At 47.2% G+C, this 19,612-nt stretch overlaps 1 protein-coding gene across 5 annotated transcripts in view; it reads right to left on the bottom strand.

Moving 5' to 3' along the window:
* The window catches only part of col18a1a (collagen type XVIII alpha 1 chain a), a 268,123-nt gene that overhangs the window by 116,082 nt on the left and 132,429 nt on the right, over positions 1-19,612 (bottom strand). Inside the window, exon 1 of one of the 5 annotated variants that reach the window (XM_073046608.1) lies at positions 7,288-8,182. The exons of 3 other annotated variants lie outside the window; for them this stretch is intronic. In XM_073046608.1, coding sequence (XP_072902709.1) covers positions 7,288-7,948 — 661 coding nt within the window. In that variant the 5' untranslated portion in view covers positions 7,949-8,182. One more of the 5 variants, XM_073046609.1, reaches the window with a different exon arrangement.

Raw genomic sequence — 19,612 nt, 5'->3', positions numbered from 1 at the left:
TCACTGACGTACGTCATGAGACTTGTTAACTTTACGGCAGCAGGATGATGAAATACGTGATAAAAATAAATAGAGAGGATAAAACTGAGTTACCTTAAGTATGCGTATATCTATTAAATAGTTCAGTTAAAGTAAGTAATGCAAAGTAACTGAAATGAAAAGGTAGTGAGGTAACGTCCAAGGATTCGATGTCCATTCAGAAATCGGATGGCAGAGGGGAAGAAGCTGTTCCTGAATCGCTGAGTGTGTGCCTTCAGGCTCCTGTACCTCCTCCCTGATGGTAACAGTATGAAGAGGGCATGCCCTGGGTGATGGATGCTGTCTTCCTAAGGCACGACTCCTTGAGGAAGTCTTGGAAACCAACAGAGGCTGGTACCCATGATAGAGGTAGAGGTGACTCATTGTACAAGTTTTTGCAACTTACTTTGATCCTGAACAGTAGCGCCCCCCCCCCCCACCAGAGAGTGATGCAGCCTGTCAGAATGATTTCCATGGCACAGCGGCAGACGCTTCCAAGTGTTTTAGTTGAAAAACCAAATCTCCTCAAGCTCTTGATGGAGTGAAGCTGCTAGCTTGCCTACTTTCCATCCATGCGAGGTTTCGGAGATACTGTCACCCAGGAACTTGGAATTGCTCACTCCACTTCTGGCCCCTCGGTGAGGACGGGTTTGTCATCCCTCATCTTACCCTTCCTGAGTGTAAAGTTAATGGTCAGCACAGACTCGGGGTGCCAAAAGGCCCGTCTCCATGCTGTAATTCTCTATGACCTGATGACTAAAGGTGAAGCTCTGATTGTTCATCGCTCGAAGGGACAGAGAACAGTGAGCGTCTGTTTAATGACCAAGGATAACCAAGAAAACTAATATGAGACATGCCAACAGAGCAAAGTGCAAGGCTCAACTGAAACCAGTTACGCAAAATTATAGCCCATGCACAGCTTCAAAGACCATCTTAAACAAAGGGAGAAGGACAGGGATTTCAGAGCTGGAGGCTGACAGCACAATGGGAAGAATTAGGTGAAAAGAAAAATAAAGATGCAGAAATCTCTGAGAGCTGTGGTCCTCAGAAAGTCATTAAAGGTGGACACCAAAAAGCTCCTGTTAGGGTGATCCTGGTCCTCCAGAAGCAGCATGTTATTGGAAGACTCGGCAGTTCCTGGGCAGAGCTTGGGGTGCTCGGGCCTATACATACTCAGCGAGTGACTGCACTTGTAACAAACCGAAGACCAGGCTTGTTCACCTACACCTGAAACATTCAGGCCATCAGTTCCAGGAGCAGCCGGAATCCTCACCCCATTTCTATTCCTTCTACAACCTCCTGAGGCCCACAGTCCCGCACCCTCACTCCATTTCTATTCCTTCTACAACCTCCTGAGGCCCACAGTCCCTCACCCTCACTCCATTTCTATTCCTTCTACAACCTCCTGAGGCCCACAGTCCCTCACCCTCACTCCATTTCTATTCCTTCTACAACCTCCTGAGGCCCACAGTCCCTCACCCTCACTCCATTTCTATTCCTTCTACAACCTCCTGAGGCCCACAGTCCCTCACCCTCACTCCATTTCTATTCCTTCTACAACCTCCTGAGGCCCACAGTCCCTCACCCTCACTCCATTTCTATTCCTTCTACAACCTCCTGAGGCCCACAGTCCCGCACGATCTCCGCACCTTTGCTGTTTCCCCACTTAATTCTTCTCATTGCACCTTCAGCCTCCAGCTTTGAAATCCCTACCCTTTTCCCTTTGTTAAATATGGACCCTAAAACCCACCTCTTGTCTCTGAAACACATAAGCTGTGCGTGTGATTCAACTTTGTGGAACTGGTTTCAAAGGAATCACACATTTTGGTCTTTTGATAAATCTACATATTAGCCTTTATGTACTAAATTATGGGATATTTCATATAATAAACTAATACCAACCAGGAAACAGAACTTTTACAGCAATCAGTCAGAAATATTTCACTGTACATTTTCCCAATATACTTGCACACCACTCTTACTGCTGACCCATGAGATGCCAAACTGTCACCGGGAAATAGTTGTATCTGTGCATAGGCATTTAATTGTTCGTTTTTCATCTAACTCTGTTCAGCTGTGGCTCAGTCAGTAGCACTCAGAGTCAGGGGGTCATGAATTCAGAGGCATAGCAGCAGAGACGGGCCCACACAGGCCGTTTAAACATCCTTTTACACTAATCCTACACTGATCCTATTTTATTGTCATCACATTCTCATTAACTCCCCCGCCAGAGTCTCCCACTGATCTACACACTACTGGCAAACTATAGCAATTGCTGGATCAGTGATACATAAACGTAAGGAAGAGTTGCTAAAATAAGAGGCACGCTGTCCTCATAAAAGTACCCGGGACCTTAATTGGAAGACCAACAGGTGAGTTATCCACCATCTGAAAAAAGTAGTTATTTGTCATAAAAACGGCTTTCCATGGATCTTGTCTCACGGTCATCTACTTGCAAATTGGCTGTGTCCTACAATGGGGACTAAACCTTAATAAGTATTTCATTGACAAGGAAACTTTTTGAAACATCCTGGACTGAGGAAAGGGCTGTTTTTAAGACATCTTTCTTTCCTTCACTGACAACTTCATACAGCCTCTATGCACAATGCCAAAGGAGATGGACAATAGGGTTTCATTCAACAGCACGGGCAGCCACTCCGTTCGGCATTCTTCCAGTGACCCTTGCGAGGAGTATTCACTGCCATCTGCTTTAACAGCAGAAAAGATGCAGGGAAGATTTAGACAGAAGTATGAGGAGCTTTGATAGACAGAGGGGAAGATAGAAAACAGAGGAGACATTTAAAGTAATTAACTGGAGAACCAGTGCATGAGATTGATAAAGTTGTTCTGTTTTTAATGGGAGGAGTTCTTATAGTCAGAAGGTTTTTTATTGCCTGAAGCAGATTCATAAGCTGCTTTTGAAAATCAGAATCAGGTTTAATATCACTGGCATATGTTGTAAAATTTGTTAACAGTACAGTGAAATACACGATATATAAATTTAGAGGGGCAAAAAACAATTACAGTAAGTATATATGTCTATTAAAAAGTTAAACTAAATAGTCAAAAAAGACCAGAAATAAAAAGTAGTGAGTTAGTGTCATGGGCTCAATGTCCATTTAGAAATGGATGAGCCCTGGTGAATTCAATGCCACAGAGAGTTGTGGGGGTCAGGTCATTGGGTATATTTAAGCCAGAGACTTACAGGTTCTTGATTGGTAAGTGGGCTAAGAGTTATTAGCCATGCCTGATTGGCTGAACAGTGGTCTAATGCTGCACCTAGGCCAATAGGGTCTAATTGAGGGTACTGTACAACCCCACCCTGTATTTCCACTCTTTGGCCCTACCCTTAAACCACATGCTCATCTTGTTGTCAAGAACAGAGATCCAAAAGGAGGAGATCAGGACGGGCAGGGATTGGCCAGATGATCAAAGGTGTTGGAGGAGGGGTGGGAAACTCAGCCAGGATTACTGAGGCCCCCTGTAGTGGAATTGGGTGGGTCAGAGGGTGGTAGGTGGTGGGCAGACCCTCCTCCCACCCCCCCAATTTCACCTGGTTCCATCTGCCTGTCATCCCCTCCCATCTGGCTCCACCTATCACCCAACAACCTCTGCTCCTAACCTCAGCCTCTCGTACCGCTCTACATGAACTATTCTTCCTCTTCCCAATGCAAAATGTCCACCTACACCTTTTGCATCCACAAATGCTGCTCCACCCACTCAGTTCCTCCAGTGTTCTCTCTTTTGGTTCACATTCCAGTAGCTTTGGTCTATTTTATCTTCTGGAAGAAGATAACTGGCCAAAACTTGCTGGTCACAGTGGCCAGGTAGGATGGACCCCTCAGCTAACCTCAAGAAGCGTTAGAAGCTGAAATGCCCTCCTGTTTTTGAAGCGTACAATGCCAAAATGCGGTGGAATTTTGTATGTCAAACAGCTGCAGATTCTGGCCTTTTCACACTTCTACAATTTTAATCTTGTGGCATTCCCTTCCACTGCTGAAGCACGGAATGCTTCATGGCATGAAGACCCACTCTGTACAGTAGCTGTCTCTAGGCATCACCAGTTCAATTACACGGAGGTTGCAGCAACTGCTTTGACCAAGGTCTCCCACTCCAACCCAGCACCAGCAATTCACACCCAAACCTTTCGGGCAACCACTCTCGTGATTCAGGCCCAGTTGCTATCTCCCTGGATAGGGTCAGTCACTTTGTTACAGCAGGCTGGTTTAAAAATTAAAAACTACAACCTCCCGTTTCATCAGGATTGCAAGAGATTCTGCAAATGCTGTAAATCCAGAGTAACACCCACACACACACAAAATGCTGGAGGAACTCAGCAGGTCAGACAGCATCTATGGAGAGGAATAAACTGCTGACAGTTTGGACTGAGAAGGAAGGGGAAAGGAGCCAGTATAAGGAGGTGGGGGAGGTCGAGTACAAGTTGGAAGGTAATAGGTGAAACTAGATCGGGGGGGGGGGGGGGGAACAAAGTGAAAAGTCACATTTCTAGCAATTCCATATCTGTTGTGATTTGTTCAGGATTTATACTGACCGGGATATGCGCTTCTTCAGAAAACCTTTGGAGACAAGTGCGACAGGCGATGACAGATAAAACTAAGACCAAATAGGTGACAACTAATCCCAGTGTGACTAATAGGGTGAAACTGGAAAGAAGACAGTAAAGTCACACACAGATTTACTGCCTGCTGAGTGCACCTTTTCAGATTTCATTCAAACACAGGGGGAGGCCGAAGGCCCATCAGTGTCTCTGACAGTCTACAGTGCAATCTCATTTCCCCACTAAATTTTCCCGGTAATTATTCTCCCTGCATTCCTCTTCACTCCACCACCAGCAGCCCCCACCCCTCAGGACCAACTCACTGTGGCCAATTACCCCCAACAGGCATGGTTTAGGTCGGGAGGGTGGGGGGGTGCACCGCCATCCCAGACTCCCCGTTATCAATGGAATCGCAGCACAGGCACCCCGCACCCCCTTACGGATGAAGCTTGCTTGGCGCTGCCGTGCCAGGGAATGCCTTGCTTGGATCAGGATTAACCCGAGCGGCAGATGTTCGGCTGTTTGCTGGCCCGGTTTGAAACCTTCAGCCGACAGCTGTCTCAGCAAGCACTTCGAATTAAAGAAAGGTTTGATGAAACTTGGCAGCGCTGAGCAGAAACATTTTCAAACAACTCCATAACTGGAGTGATTTGGTCAGGTTTGCTACAGACCTTGATTTACACCGACACATTCACGACCTCCTGACACACCCGCACCAACCAGACACACACATACACCCAACTCCCTACACACCCCCCGTTTCCAAAGCATCTACATTCTTCCGACTGACCCACATTTTCAAAGTTCAAAGTAAATTTATTACCAAAGTACATATATGTCACCACGTACAACCCTGAGATTCATTTTCTTGTGGGTGTTCACAGTAAGTGCTCAGAAACACAATAAAATCAATGAAAAATCATGCAGACAAACAACCGATGTACATAAGACAACAAATTGTCCAAATGCTATTCAAAAAAGAAACAAATTACTAATAAATAAATATTGCGAATGTGTCGAGGAGTGCTTGCAAGTGAGTCTATAGGTTGTGGAATCATTTCGGTGTTGGGGAGAGTGAAGTTATCCACCCTGATTCAGGGGATGAGGGGAACAGTAATCACTTTCCCATCACAGGCACACATTTACATCCCCCACTCTCTGGGGGGGGGGTGCGCGCACACACACACGCACACGCACACACGCGCGCACACACACACACACGCACACACACACACACACACACACACACACACACACACACACACACACACACACACACACACACACACGCACACACCTTTATATAGAATTTCTACACACAGTTCGCTACACAGCCGCCTCTAATCCATTAATGAGAGGAATCATTTTCATCGTGTTCTGTTGTTTCAGCAATTTGTTTAGCCAGGCACTCCTCAACTTATAAAATAAAACTGTAACACTACCGTTACAAACCGCACATGGCGACATCTTCCTGCAGCAATTCCAATAAGCAGAAGCTCCACGAGTAGTTTACTCTACCTACCAACCTGTCAAATGCTTTTCCTCATTCCATTGTCAGTGACCGTGCTACCATTTGCAGAGCCAGTAGTCTCTGAACCTACACTTTAAAACCTCTCCATCTCCCTCTTTTTCTTTAACACACTCCCCCCACCACCATCAAGTAAACCCTGCTCCTCAGTGCCAAGACTTGTTAGACCAGAGATGTATTACATTAACGACAGGCTACAAATCCAAGCTGTCACTGAGTACCATTTATAAATACCTTAGCAAGTACTTAAAAGTCTCTGTGCTCTCGCTGTTAAGACAAAACCCTGAGTCTCTCTTAGGCTTCCAAGCAGGGGGGTGTAATTTTTTTTTTGCTTTGTGTGTTGGTTTACCTCGGCTATCATTGAGGGACAGGCACCCATACCCTTCCTCTTCACTGGGGAGAGAGTGACAGGGCAGCTGGAGGCCAGTGCCCACTAACTCAGTCCAGCAGCTGTCCCGCACAGACTCGCAGAAGCCTCGGCAAGGAGGTGGGCGGGGAGGGGAGTCGCACCTTGGTGCCAGCAGTAGGCAGAGGAAAGGCTCCAGGGCTGGGTGGCAGTGGGAGGACAACAGATGGCCCAAGCCCACCAAGGACTCCCGAGGTTCTGCTGCTCTGGCCTGCCGAGAGCTCCCGTGGCCCAGCTTGCGGCAGAATTTCAAGGCGGCGGGCAGCGGAGCGCAGTCAGAGGGTCCAGGAGGTGCAGAGACAGTCACAGTCCAACCGGAGCGAGGTTGTAAAGCAGCCACCAGCACCGGAGCCTTAGTTGGGGTTAGTAGATACAGCGTAGCTCCCACAGCACCATTAGTTATACTGTGATTAAGTACCGGCCTGTTAGCTTGGTTTAAGTTATCCGCCGCTATCCCATCATGCCTAGACGGAGCCTCGGTGCCCCAATCGCTGAGGAGAGATTGGCCGTCACTCGAAACCCCACCCTGCCTGTCCGCCATGTTGCGGCCACCCTCTAGAGCATCATGGGATAGCTGATTAGTTGGAGGCGTTGCCACTCGCGAGTGGGCGGCTTCATGCACCGGGCTGTCCGTCGGTGAGGCTCGGCGGTGGCTGGTCACGGCTTCCAGACCGTTCTTCCGTGGCTCCGTCAAGGGACCCCAAACAGAAGCACTGGTTGGGAGAGGCCCGCCTCTCCTTGCATTAGCGGGGTGCAGCAGCGTCTGGAGCAGGCTACCTGGACAGCGGGAGTCACAGCGTCTCTTCGCTAGCGGGCTCTCTGATCGGGGCGTGGCGTCCAGTTGGATGGGCTGGCCCACCTGCTGACTGGTGGCTGGGTGGGTCGAGGAGGCGTCAAGCCCGATGGTGGATGAAGGAGGGGTGGTTGAGAGTGAGGGAGGGGAGGAGGGGGTGGGTGAGGACGAGGGAAGGGAAGGGATGGGCGAGGGTATCAGGGTTTCCGTTGCGTCCGTCTGCTCTGCCAGGGAATCTCTTGTTGCTGTGGGTGCAGTCCCATTGGGCGCCAGCAGAGCAGAGGACTCATTGGCCTGGGGTCCCTTGGCGTCCTTCTGTCCTGCCGCTGGCACCCCAGCCGGCCCCTGCGTCCCGTTGCCTCGCTGCTCCCAGCTCTGCAGCAGGTGCTGGATGCCCTCTGCCACGTCCAGTATCCTGGCTCCCACCCCAGCGAGGTCATCTTCGCTGGAGCCGCTCCCGTCCCCTGCGGTGGGTGGGGAGGAGCTGAGGTGGGCTGCGGCCGGGGGGTAGGAAGGTCCCGGAACAGGCGTGATGGTGGCCGTCGTGGTGGTGTCAGGCTCTTTGAACCAGCCCAACCAGCAGGCAGCCGGTGGCACGGACGCCCACAACAGGCAGGAGACGGCCAGCTGCAACTTCCCCGCCATTCTGGCGCACGGAGCCACACTCAGAGTCCCGACAGAGGTGCACGCATTCCCTGCACTGAGCACACGTCCCGGGTGTCCGGATAGAAACGGCAGACAAGGGGAGGTGGGACCAGGGCTGGCCTTGGATTTGTCAGGGGGGTCCTGTAAAATCCCCGTGCTGTGAGGAATTTGGCGGCCGTCCCACAGACTGTTTGGGAAACCCGTCTCTCTCTCTCGCTCCCTCCTCTCTCTGCATCTGCTCCGGGACCACAGCTTGCCGACAGAGGGCTGGGAGCCGCCCCTTGGCTTTGGCCTCCTCCCCTCACCAGTTGTGCTTTATCTTCCCACACCGAGAAACAAGCTCCCTTTTCTGTTAACCCTCCGCTGCCCGCACTCCCTCTCCCTCACCGGCCAGGCTCCCCAGCCTGGTGAGCACCCACCCAGCTCAACTCAGACATCCTGGGCCAAAGGGGTCCGAACGTGGCAGGGGTGAGGAATCAGAGCATGAGCTGGGTGAGGGTGAGGGACTGGGGACAGCAACATGAGCGAACTTGCCACTGTGAGCTCCGATGTTCCCTTTAACTTCAGGAAACTCACTACACCACAGTGTCAAGTGTAAGATGTAGGGAAATGGAGGTGTGTTTATTACTAATCGGACTCACACCCAGTAGTGTGCAAATTCCACCAGTCCAGTACAACTGAAGTCCCAGGAATGTCGAATTATCCGAGTTTTCTGCCCTGTCCACTTCCCTCAGGCGTCCCAGTAAACTCCAAAGCACTCACCTTCCGTTCTCCCATCCACCAGCCGCCTCATCAACAAGATCCCATGTGTGACTGCACCAAAGTGCCCTATCCTGCAACCCTAGGCACGGCGGTGAGGCAGGAAACACTGCAGCCCAAATGTGGCACAGCAAGATCCCACACACAACCACGCAGACGGCTGGGGAGAGTGCCTGTCTCGGTATCTGGCTGAGAGCTAAGGAGGGGAGGAGACGGAAGGGGAGAAGGTGAAAGAGGAGGGAAAGACGCAGATAGAAAGGAAGAGAGGGGGGTGGAGAAAGAGACTGAAAGGAAGAGAGGGGGGTGTTAGAGAAAGGGTTCACAAAGAAAGGGATGAAACAGACAAAGAGAGAGGTGAAGGAGTGAAGGTGGAGAGAGGGTGATAGACGGAAAGGAAGGACAGTTATAGAGTCGTACAGCATTGAAACAGGCAGTCAGTGCTGACCAAAATGCCCATCTGAGCTCCATCCATTTGCCCAGATTTACTGCTCCAAATCTTTCCAATCCACCTACTCAGTCCAAATGCCTTTTAAATGTCGTGGAATGAGACAAGGGAGAGAGGAAGGGGGAGGGGAGAGGGGAAGGGAGAGGGGTAGAGGGGAGGGTGAAGGAAGAAGGACAGGAGAAAGAGAAGGAGAGAGGAAGAGAAAGAGGTGGGGAGGGAGGGGGCAGGTAAAGTAGAGACGGAGGTAGTTTAGAGAGCAAAGGGGTCAGAGAAGAAAGGAAAGGGTTGGAAGGAGTGAAAGGGAGACAGATTATGAAGGGGTGAGGGGAGAAGAGAAGCAGGAGAGAAGCATGAAAAGCAGTGAGGGAGGGGGGAGAGGGGAAGAGGGAGAGGCTGATGGGGGAGGGGTGGTGGAGGTGAAGGGTAGTAAGAGGGGAGGTGGGGGAGGGAAAGAGGTGGGACATATAAATCAGGATCAGATGGAAGCCCTTGAGCCTGTCCTGATATTTAGTAAGCTCTTGGCTAAATGTGATTGTAACCTTGACTTTACATCCCCTTCGGCTCTGGGAAGCTTCGGGTCTCTTATGTATTCGCTAGCTCTGATTTCAAAATACAGACTCTGACTGGGAGGGAGATTGAAAGATAGGGGAGGGAGGGGAGAAACAGAGGAGATGGGGGGGAAGAGAAAGAAGGTAAACAGGAGAGAAGTGGGAAAGAGGCAGAGGGACAGAGAGAGGGATTGGGGAAGAGTGGAAGTGGAAGATAGCAGAGAATGATGATGAGATGGAAAAGGAGAAGGGGAGATTGAGAGAAGGGTGATCAGCAGGGAGAGGGAGAGAGAAGCAAAGGATAGAGAGGATGGAAAGCGGAAGGAGAGAGAAAGAAAGAAGCGAGGGCATCAAGTTTAAGTACCCATGACAATAGGGAAACAAGATGAAAGGAGGAATGGATATACAACACAGAAGCAGAATTAGGCCATTCAGCCCATTGAGTCTTCTGTACCATTCCATCATGGCTAACATTATCCCTCTCAAGCCCATTCCCCTGCCTTCTCCCTGTAACCTTTGACGACTTGACTAATCAAGAACCTATTAATCACCACTTTAAGTATGTTCAGTGACAGCCTCCGCAGGCACCCATGGCAATGAATTCCAGATTTACCACCATCCAGCTAAAAAAAATTCTCCTCACCTCTGTTCTAAATGGATGCCTGTCTATTCTGAGGCTGCGTCCTCGGGTCCTAAGCTCACCCTCAATAGGAAATATCCTCCTCACATCCATTCTTCTAGGCCTTTCAGTATTCAATAGGTTTCAATGAGATCCCCCCCACCACCACCATTCTTCTAAACTCCAGCAAGTGCAGGCCCAGAGCCATCAAACACTCCTCATATGTTAACCCTTCCATTCCTAGAATCATTCTCAAGAATCCCCTCTGGACCCTCACACTACTCCACGTGGTCTGACCAATGACTTACAAAGCCTCAGCATTACATCCTTGCTCTTATATTCTAGTCCTCTCAAGATGAATGCTAACATTGCATTTGCCTTCCTCACCACTGACTCAACCTGCAAGTTAACCTTTAGGGAATCCTGCATGAGCTCCCAAGTCCCTTTGCAGCTTTGATTTTTGAATTTTCTCCCTCTTTAGCAAATAGTCTACACTTTCATTCCTTCTACCAAAATGCATGACCACACATTTCCCCGCATTATATTCCATCTGCCACTTCTGTGTCCACTCTCCCAATCCGTCTAGGTCCTTCTGCAGACCCCTGCTTCCTCAACACTACCTACCCCTCCACCTGTCTCTGTATCATCTGCAAACCTGGCCACAAAGCCATCAATCCCATCATCCAAATCATTGACAAATAACATGAAAAGAAACAGCCCCAATACCAACTGCTGTGGAACACCAGTATTCACCAGCAGTCAGCCAGAAAATACCCCCTTTATTCCCACTCTTTGCCTCTTGCCAGTCAGCCAACCTTCCATCCATGCTAGGACTGTTCCTGGAATACTGTGGGCTCTTATCCTGTTAGACAGCCTCATGCATGGCACCTTGTCAAAGGCCTTTTGAAAAAACATCCACTGACTCTCCTTTGTCTATCCTCAAAGAATTCCAACATTTTTGTCAGGCAAGTTTCCCCTTCAGGAAACCATGCTGATTTTGGCTTTCTTTATCATATCTTCATCATGATCAGAGATTAAGGGAGCTAGGGCTTTACTCTTTGGAGAGAAGGAGGATGAGAGGAGACATGATAGAGGTGTACAAGATATTAAGAGGAATAGATAGAGTGGACAGCCAGCACCTCTTCCCCAGGGCACCACTGCTCAGTACAAGGGGACTTGGCTTTAAGGTAAGGGGAGGGAAGTTCAAGGAGGATATTAGAGGAAGGTTTTTTACTCAGAGTGGTTGATGCGTGGAATGCACTGCCTGAGTCAGTGGTGGAGGCAGATACACTAGTGAAGTTTAAGAGACTACTAGACAGGTATATGGAGGAATTTAAGGTGGAGGATTATATAGGAGGCAGGGTTTAAGGGTCGGCACAACATTGTGGGCCGAATGGCCTGTACTGTGCTGTATTGTTCTTTATATACCTCCAAATACCTCAAAACTTCATCCTTAATAATGGATTCCAACATCTTCCCAATTGCTGAAGTCAGGTTATCTGGCCTATAATTTCCTTTCTTCTGCCTCCTTCCCTTCTTAAAGAGTGAAGTGGCAGTTGCCATTTTCCAGTCCTTTGAACCGTTTCAGAATCTAGTGATTCTCATAAGAGTATTACTAATACCCCTACGATCTCTTCAGCTACTCTTTAAGAACCCTGGGGTGTAGTCCATCTGGTCCAGGTGACTTATCTACCTTCAGACCTTTCAGCTTCCCAAGCACCCTCTCCTAAATAATAACAACTACACTCACTTCTGCCCCCTGCCACTCTCAAATACCCAGCATACTGCTAGTCCCTTCCACAGTGAAGACTGATGCAAAATACTTATTCAGTTTGTCCGCCATTTCTTTGCCCCCCTTTACTCCCTCTCTAGCGTCATTTTCCACCAGTCCACTCTCTTCTCACTTTTACTCTGTATATATCTAGATAAACTTTTGGTATCCTCTTTAATATTACTGACCAGCTTACCCTCATATTTTATCATTTCTCTCCCATGGCATTTTAGTTGTTTTTTTAAAGCTTCCCAATCCTCTAACATCCCACTCACTTTCACTCTAATATACGCCCTCTCTTTTGGGAAAGTAAGGAAATAGAGAGGTTGGAGCAGAGAAAGGTCCAGGCAAGTGAAGATGATATGGGAGGGAAGGTGCAAATAGAAGGGGCTTGAAAAAGAGAGGGAGGAGAGAGAGGAATAGGGCATTGAGTGAGAGAGTTGGAAAGAGATAAAACAAAGGATGAGCACAAAGAGAGGGAAGGTTAAGAGTGTGTGGAGGAAGAGTAGACAGAGAGAGATAGAAGGAAAGAGTGAAGGTGAGAAGTATAGTGAAGGAAGATAGACGAGATAAAAAGAAGAAAACTTCCAGAATCAAGAACTACAAGCTCACTAATTGGTTGCTTTGATTGTAATTTGCTCTCCAGCCTTCATGCAATAAAGGACAAAACACGTTTCAGCTAATTGAGGGGGAGCGATTGTTGTGCACCGACTGTGGTTCTGCAACTGTTCTTGGGTTGGGCCTGTGGTGAAACCCAGTTCTCCAGTGTCAGAACAGAACGACAGACAGTCTAACAACCTTCGACACAAGATTGCAAGCAGCACAAGTTTCACAAGCGGAATCCATTAGACTTGAGAAAATATTTAAACAATTATGGTCTCAGGGAGCATTTGAATGCTTTGTATCAAACTCCTATTCACCTTGAGAAGTTCTTATTTGATTGACTTTTCCACCTTTGGACTTTGCTATTGGGGCTTTCAAAGAGACACAGCATTCCAAGTCACCATTACCTCATCCTCACAGGGTCTTCGGCCTGAAATGTTAACCTAGTTTCTCTCACTACAGATGCTGCCTGACCTGCTGAATATTTCCAGCATTTCTACTGCTACTGGTTCCTCAGCTGAGGGCATGTGCAACCCCTGACCAATCCGAATGATGCATTTTCTTGATATGATGTTCTTTGGGGAGAAGTGTTCAGGCCTCTGCTCATTCCCCTCCACCAGACACTGTCCTCCCTCCTCCAGGTGTTTTTGGTCTGCTTTGATGTTTTTCAATATGGCTGAAGATATCCCGTGGAATACGGAAGTGTGCTCTTTATTCTACCTTCATGAGTTTGCAAAAGAAATTCTAGCTGACTGATGCTGTTTGGGATGCAATTGTAGGCCCGAAATTCAGGGCACATTAAAGTGGGGAGGAGGCCTCAGTTTAGAGGAAGCTGCTCCTCATGAAGATTGGCAACCAAATTCAACAAAGGCACCTGCAGAAGAATGCAAGTGTCTTCTCTCCATGGGCTCCACCATTCTGAGGGGGCTGGGAGGAAGTAGGTCCTGATATTGCAGTGGGTATACCAGAGAGGAGCAGGATGACCGGGGCACCATGGGCTGGGGCACTGAGGACAGAGGAATAACTGGGCTATGGGACCATAGCGCAGGTAAGTCAACCACAGACCATTGAACCAAACGGCATCGGTGGTGAGGGAACTCACAACGCAATGCCGAAATTCTCCCTGTGAGTTCCCCCATTCAATTCTGGTCGCTTCACTACAGAACGGATGTGGAGATTTTGGAGTGGGTGCAGATGAAGTTTGCCTGGATTAGAGATCATGTCCTTTAAGGAGAGGTTGAACAAATGAGGGTTGATTTCTCTGGACTGAGGGGAACATGATAGAAGTTGATAAAATTATCAGTGGCAGAGATAGAGCAGAGAACCAGTATCTTTTTTCTCCCCAGCGTCAGCATGTCTAATGCTAGAGGATGTGTATTTTAGGTGAGAAGGGGCAAGTTCAAAGTATTTTTTTAAACAGAGAGTGATGGATGCCTAGAATGTGCTACTAGGGTGGTGGTGGTGGAGGCAAATAAGACAGAGGTGTTTAGGAGACTCTTTGATAGGCACGTGAATATGCAGAGAATGGAGAATGTGAGCCATGTGCAGGTTGAAGGGATTAGGGGTCACAAGCTCAATTAGTTCAGCACAACATTGTGGGATGTTGGGCCTGTTCCTGTGCTGTACTGGTAAGTTTTATGCTCTGGTTCCCTCCCACATCCTAAAGATGCACTGGTCAGTAGGTTAATTGGCCTTTTATATTATTCCTAGTGTAAAGGTGAGTGATAGAGTTGATGCGTATGAGGGGAGAATAAATTACAGGAAAAGGTAGCAGGGGAATGGGATAGACCCAATGGGCCCAATGGTCTCTTTCTGGGTTGTAAGGAAAATTGGTAAAATGAAGAAGGGTTTATAGAGGAGTCTTCCTCGCCCATATGGTGCTCGGAATGCACTGCCTGTGTGAGTGGTGGAGGCAGAGATGTCCACGTTTTAGATATATCTAATAGGAAATACTAGCAGGAAAATGTGACTACTAAAATTGCAAACCAGGGAATGGGCATTGACCGATGGGCTGAGTGGCCTTCTGCATTGTAATAAATGAGTTCAACCTCCAGTGGTGGTGACATCCTTAGCTATTGGTTCAGACTCTGCAACTTTGGGCAGAGAATGTGCAGCCTTGCCTTCTCTATATCTTCACCCTTCTGCTATCCTCACCCTCCCTGCAGTTTCTTTTAATGAATTGAGTGACAGCACACCAACCTTCCGAAACCGCTCTACCTACAGTCCATGAATAACACAACAGATGAAATAGGAGTAGCAGTAGATCATTCTTGCCCTTGAGCCTGCTCTCCCATTCAACAGGCTCATGGCTGACCTCCTACCTCAATACCCCTTGCCCAAGGTTGAAGGTCAGCCATATTGTCCAATTCCTACCAGATCCCTGTTTTCAGCGCAGTTGATGCCTGAGCCTCCACGACCTCCAGGGTAGAGAATTCCAAAGATTCTCCACCCCCTGCATAAAGAAATTTATCTTTATCTCATTCCTAAACGTGCCACTGCTAAACTTTAGAGACCAACTCGATTCTTAGCCATAGGAAACATCCTCCCCATTTCTATCTTGTTGAATTTTCTAAGAACTTTGCCTGTTCTTCTGAACTCTATAGAATAAAGCCACAGTCTACTCAATCTCTCCCCTTGAGGCTCACCATCCAGGGCTTTGTGGGAAGGAAGGGTTAGGCTGATCTTGGAGTAGGTTAAAGGGTTGGCAAACATCTTTGACCGGACATTCTATACTGTGCTGTATGTTCTATGAACTAGTCTAAAGAACCTTCACTATCTTCCCTTTACAGCAAGTATATCTTTTTTAAGATCAAAACTGTAGGTAATAATCTCATCATATGTAATTACAGTCCAACAATGTTACGCTCATACTGAAATACTTCTGCCTTAACCTTTACCTTCACAGAGTCCTGGAGTGATACCATATGGAAACAGGGCCTTCAGCCCCAAGTCGATGCCAACCACCAGTCATTCAAACCAATCCTACTTAGTTTTCCCCACATTCCAATGAACTCCTCTCAGTTCTACTGCTCACCTGCACATTTGAGACAGTGGCCTATTAAAGTACCAGCACCATGCCTTTGGGATGTGGGAGGAAACTGGAGCACGCAAGCAGAAATGCATGCCATTGCAGGAGGAACGTGTAAACTGCACCCCGACAGGACCGGGGTTTAGGATTGAACCTGGCCCTCTGGCACTATAAGACAGTGGCTCTACCAACCTTGCCATCCTGGTTGCCTGCTACACCTGCATGTTAGTTGTCAGTGATATCCAGGTTCCTTTCAACATCGTGGCCATGAGCCTCCCCAATGCCAAGGGCAGCTTCAAAATGTGGGGCCTCCAGAAGGACCCCCATCACCCAGGACATGTCCTCTTCTCATTGCTACCATCAGAGAGGAGGTTCAGGAGCCTGAAGAGCCACTCTCAGTGATTACAGAAACAGCTTCTTCCCCCCCGCCATTCGATTTCCGAATAGTCCATGAACACTACCTCATCATTCCTTTATTTTTGCACTTTTTATATGCCTGAACTGCACTGCTGCCACAGAAACACATATTTCCTGTCATGTAAGTCATTGAAAATTTTTCTTGTGATTTTCCAATTTTACACCATTTCTGTTTTCCTCTGATAACGTCCCTCTTCTGCAATTGTATGCAGCTGCCACAGATCTGTGGCAAAGCGAAAGCTACCCTCGTAACCGAACAGTAGGGATGAGAGGAGAGGTTTCCATTCGGAATGGGAGAAACCTTGCTACCACTCTCCACAGAGCCGGCAAAGATATTTGAGAGTACAATTCCCAGGATCAGGTTGCAAGAGGGCATCATCAAACACTAAGTCACATCTGTGGAAATCTTATCAGAAGTTTAGATACGATCTCGCTGAACTCCATTTAACTTCATGTTGAATAGCCCACACCTGGTTTAATTTCTTTCCTCTCCCTCTTTAAATAGAACATTACAAAAATGAATCAAGATTCTCATGGAGAGGCTTGCATTTCTATAGCACCTTTTACAACCTCTGCTTTAGAGCCAATGGGGTCCAGTGAGGGTTGTTCCACCCAAACCAAAAAGCCCCAGCAGACATCACACAAGGTGGGATCAATCTATGCTGGTCCCTCCAGAAGCCTTCACCAAGTCTTGGATATGGAAATGGGAAACAAGGTCATATAAGGGTGACTTAAATGAGAGTTCCATAGTGCACTGAAGTCTCAGGCAAACTCCCAAATCTGCAGTTGAATTTGCCAGAAGACTTGCTCGTTCCCAGGACATCCCCAGAATATTTTGGGAATACTGGACAAATGCCGAGTCTAAATCTGTGTGGGAGAACCGAGCCAATTGTTTCCCCTCCTTCCTGGAGTGAAACGAATTTCAATTCGGGATGCTCACAGCTGGTTCGCAGTATGGAGAAGGGCCCTGTGGAAACCTCCCAATAGAGCCCACCAAGGCTTGGTGACTTTCAGAGGAGGGGTCTGGTTGCAAAAGATCCTGGGAACTGGAACACAGGCCCCATCATCAAGAGAGCAACTTGGCTGCAGTTAACAAATTAAAGGTGAGTGTTACCCCACTGGAGCTTTTTGTAGCCAGTCACTCATGAGTAGAATGTAGGGTAACATTGTTTGAGGAGCAATAAACAAAAAGGTACTGCCATTTTGTGTATTGTGATGTCACACATTCAACAAAAGCATAACAATTGGATGACTGATCTTGAAATAGCTCGACTGCTACTTCACAGCACCCCAGACCTGGATTCAACACCAAGTTCGGGTGCTGCCTGCGTGGAGTTAGCACGTTCTCCCTCCACTGCAGACAACCCCCTCCTGATTAGGCTGCTCTTAACAGGTTACGGTCATTCTCAACCCTGTCTTATCTGCAAGCTCTGGGCCACTGAATTAGTCACATCAACCATGAGGGAAGAGGGGCACTCCCAGCTGAGTTTATATACTTCGTTTTGCTTTGAAGACAAGAATACATAGCAATATCTGGTTCAGGTACACTAATTTAAAAGAAATGTGTGTATATATTATATAAATACACACACACACACACACACACACACACACACACATGTCCTAGCTCTACTTACAGTACCTGTTTAAACTTTTTCAATGATAGATGGTTGATTTACTCAGTGTTTGGAATATACATCTGTAGGATATGTTTTACTAACTGATGTGCATGTACTTTTTAATCAAATATGAAGGGTTAATTGCTTCTTACGACAATATCCAAAATCAGATAATGCCTTTCAAACTCATTCTGTTTGGGACTGAATGTTCAAGTTGACCTGATCAAGTCCGAAGGTCCGTGGCTGGATTTGAACAGCTGACAAAACAAAACCACATTGACAGTGGAAGGAACTCAGCACGTCACCCTCTGTAAATTGTGCAATCCTGCAGTTCTGGCCTCGTCTGTTATTGCATTGAATGCAAGCAACATGCAGACACTTTCTCAATGCTCTTCTTGCTAAGCAGAAATTACAGTTTGAATTGATATTGTCCCTTTAAAGAGGGAGCAAAGTCGGACAAAATTTGATAGGAAGCTGAAAGCTTGGTCAAAGTTAAAAGCAAATATTACAGATTAAATATTGATACATAAGACCATATGATAGAGGAGCAGAATTAGCCCAACTGGCTCATCGAGTCTGCTCTGCCATTTCATCATGGCTGATCCAATTTTGCTTTCAGCCACAATCTCCTGCCTTCCCCCCATATCCCTTCAGGCCCTGACCAATCAAGAAATCTGTCAACTGCTGCCTTAAATATATACAAAGACTTGACCTCCTCAGCTGCCAGTGGCAGAGAATTCCACAGATTCATAAACTAAAGATTGTAGAAATATTCAGACATCTAGGTAGCCTCTATACAAGAGCAACAGTTAACATTCTGAGAGCATCTTAGAGGAAGAAAGAAAGGAAGAATGATTTAAGGAGCAGAGGATCTGGATAGCTGGAGAAGGGGAGGGGGCCACAGAGTGTAGGACTGCATAGAGTGGCCAGACTAGAGAATCTTGGAAGTCAAAGTCAGAGATGGAAATTTTGAATGAGACGAGGAGCTAAATTATAATCAGTGAGCAAGAAACCAATTTGTAACACCATGTCTCAAACTATGTATAGCAATTGACTATTATTTGTATAATTTGAATAGGAAAGGCCACTGGGATATGGCGAGTAGCCGTGGAGAGCAGCAAGACACCTGGGAATCAATTGGACAATCGATCTCCTAACAGAGGGAAAACTAAACCAAGCAACACTGCAATTGCAAACACGAGGAAATCTGCAGATGCTGGAAATTCAAACAACACACACAAAATGCTGTTGGAACACAGCAGGCCAGGCAGCATCTATAAGGAGAAGCACTGTCGACGTTTCAGGCCGAGACCCTTCGTCAGGACTGCAATTGGATTTGTCCTCATTTAAAATGAAGCCAGAGAAATAGAGTGGAAATTTTTTTTTAAAATTTGGACTGAAATGAAAAAATTTAACACCTTTAAATCGACTGTATATGGGGTGGCACAATAGCACAGCAGTTAGCGCATTGGTTTAAAGTGCCAGCGATGACTTATCAGAGTCTGATACCCACCACTGTCTGTAAGGAGTTTGTACTTTCTCCCCGTGACCACCAGCTGCTCTCGTTTCCTCACATTCCAAAGTTCAATGAAAATTTATTTTCAAAGTACATATATTATGCCCTACATCTCCATATATGTCACCATATACAACCCTGAGATTCATTTTCTTGCGGGCAATCAGAATAAATACGAGAAACACAATAGAATCAGTGAAAGGCCTCACCCAACAGGACGGGCAACAATGTGAAATAAAAACAATTGTGCAAATACAAAGAGAAAGAGAAAAGAATGTTAATAATTATTATATAGAAGAAGAAAGAAGAAAGCCCTTAACTCCCAGTGGAGTCATCCGG

This window comes from Hemitrygon akajei, chromosome 5 (genome assembly GCF_048418815.1).
Source record: "Hemitrygon akajei chromosome 5, sHemAka1.3, whole genome shotgun sequence".
In the NCBI taxonomy this organism is placed as follows: domain Eukaryota; kingdom Metazoa; phylum Chordata; class Chondrichthyes; order Myliobatiformes; family Dasyatidae; genus Hemitrygon; species Hemitrygon akajei.
The sequence above is the reverse complement of the archived record's forward strand: the minus strand, read 5'-3'. Positions and strand labels throughout refer to the sequence as shown.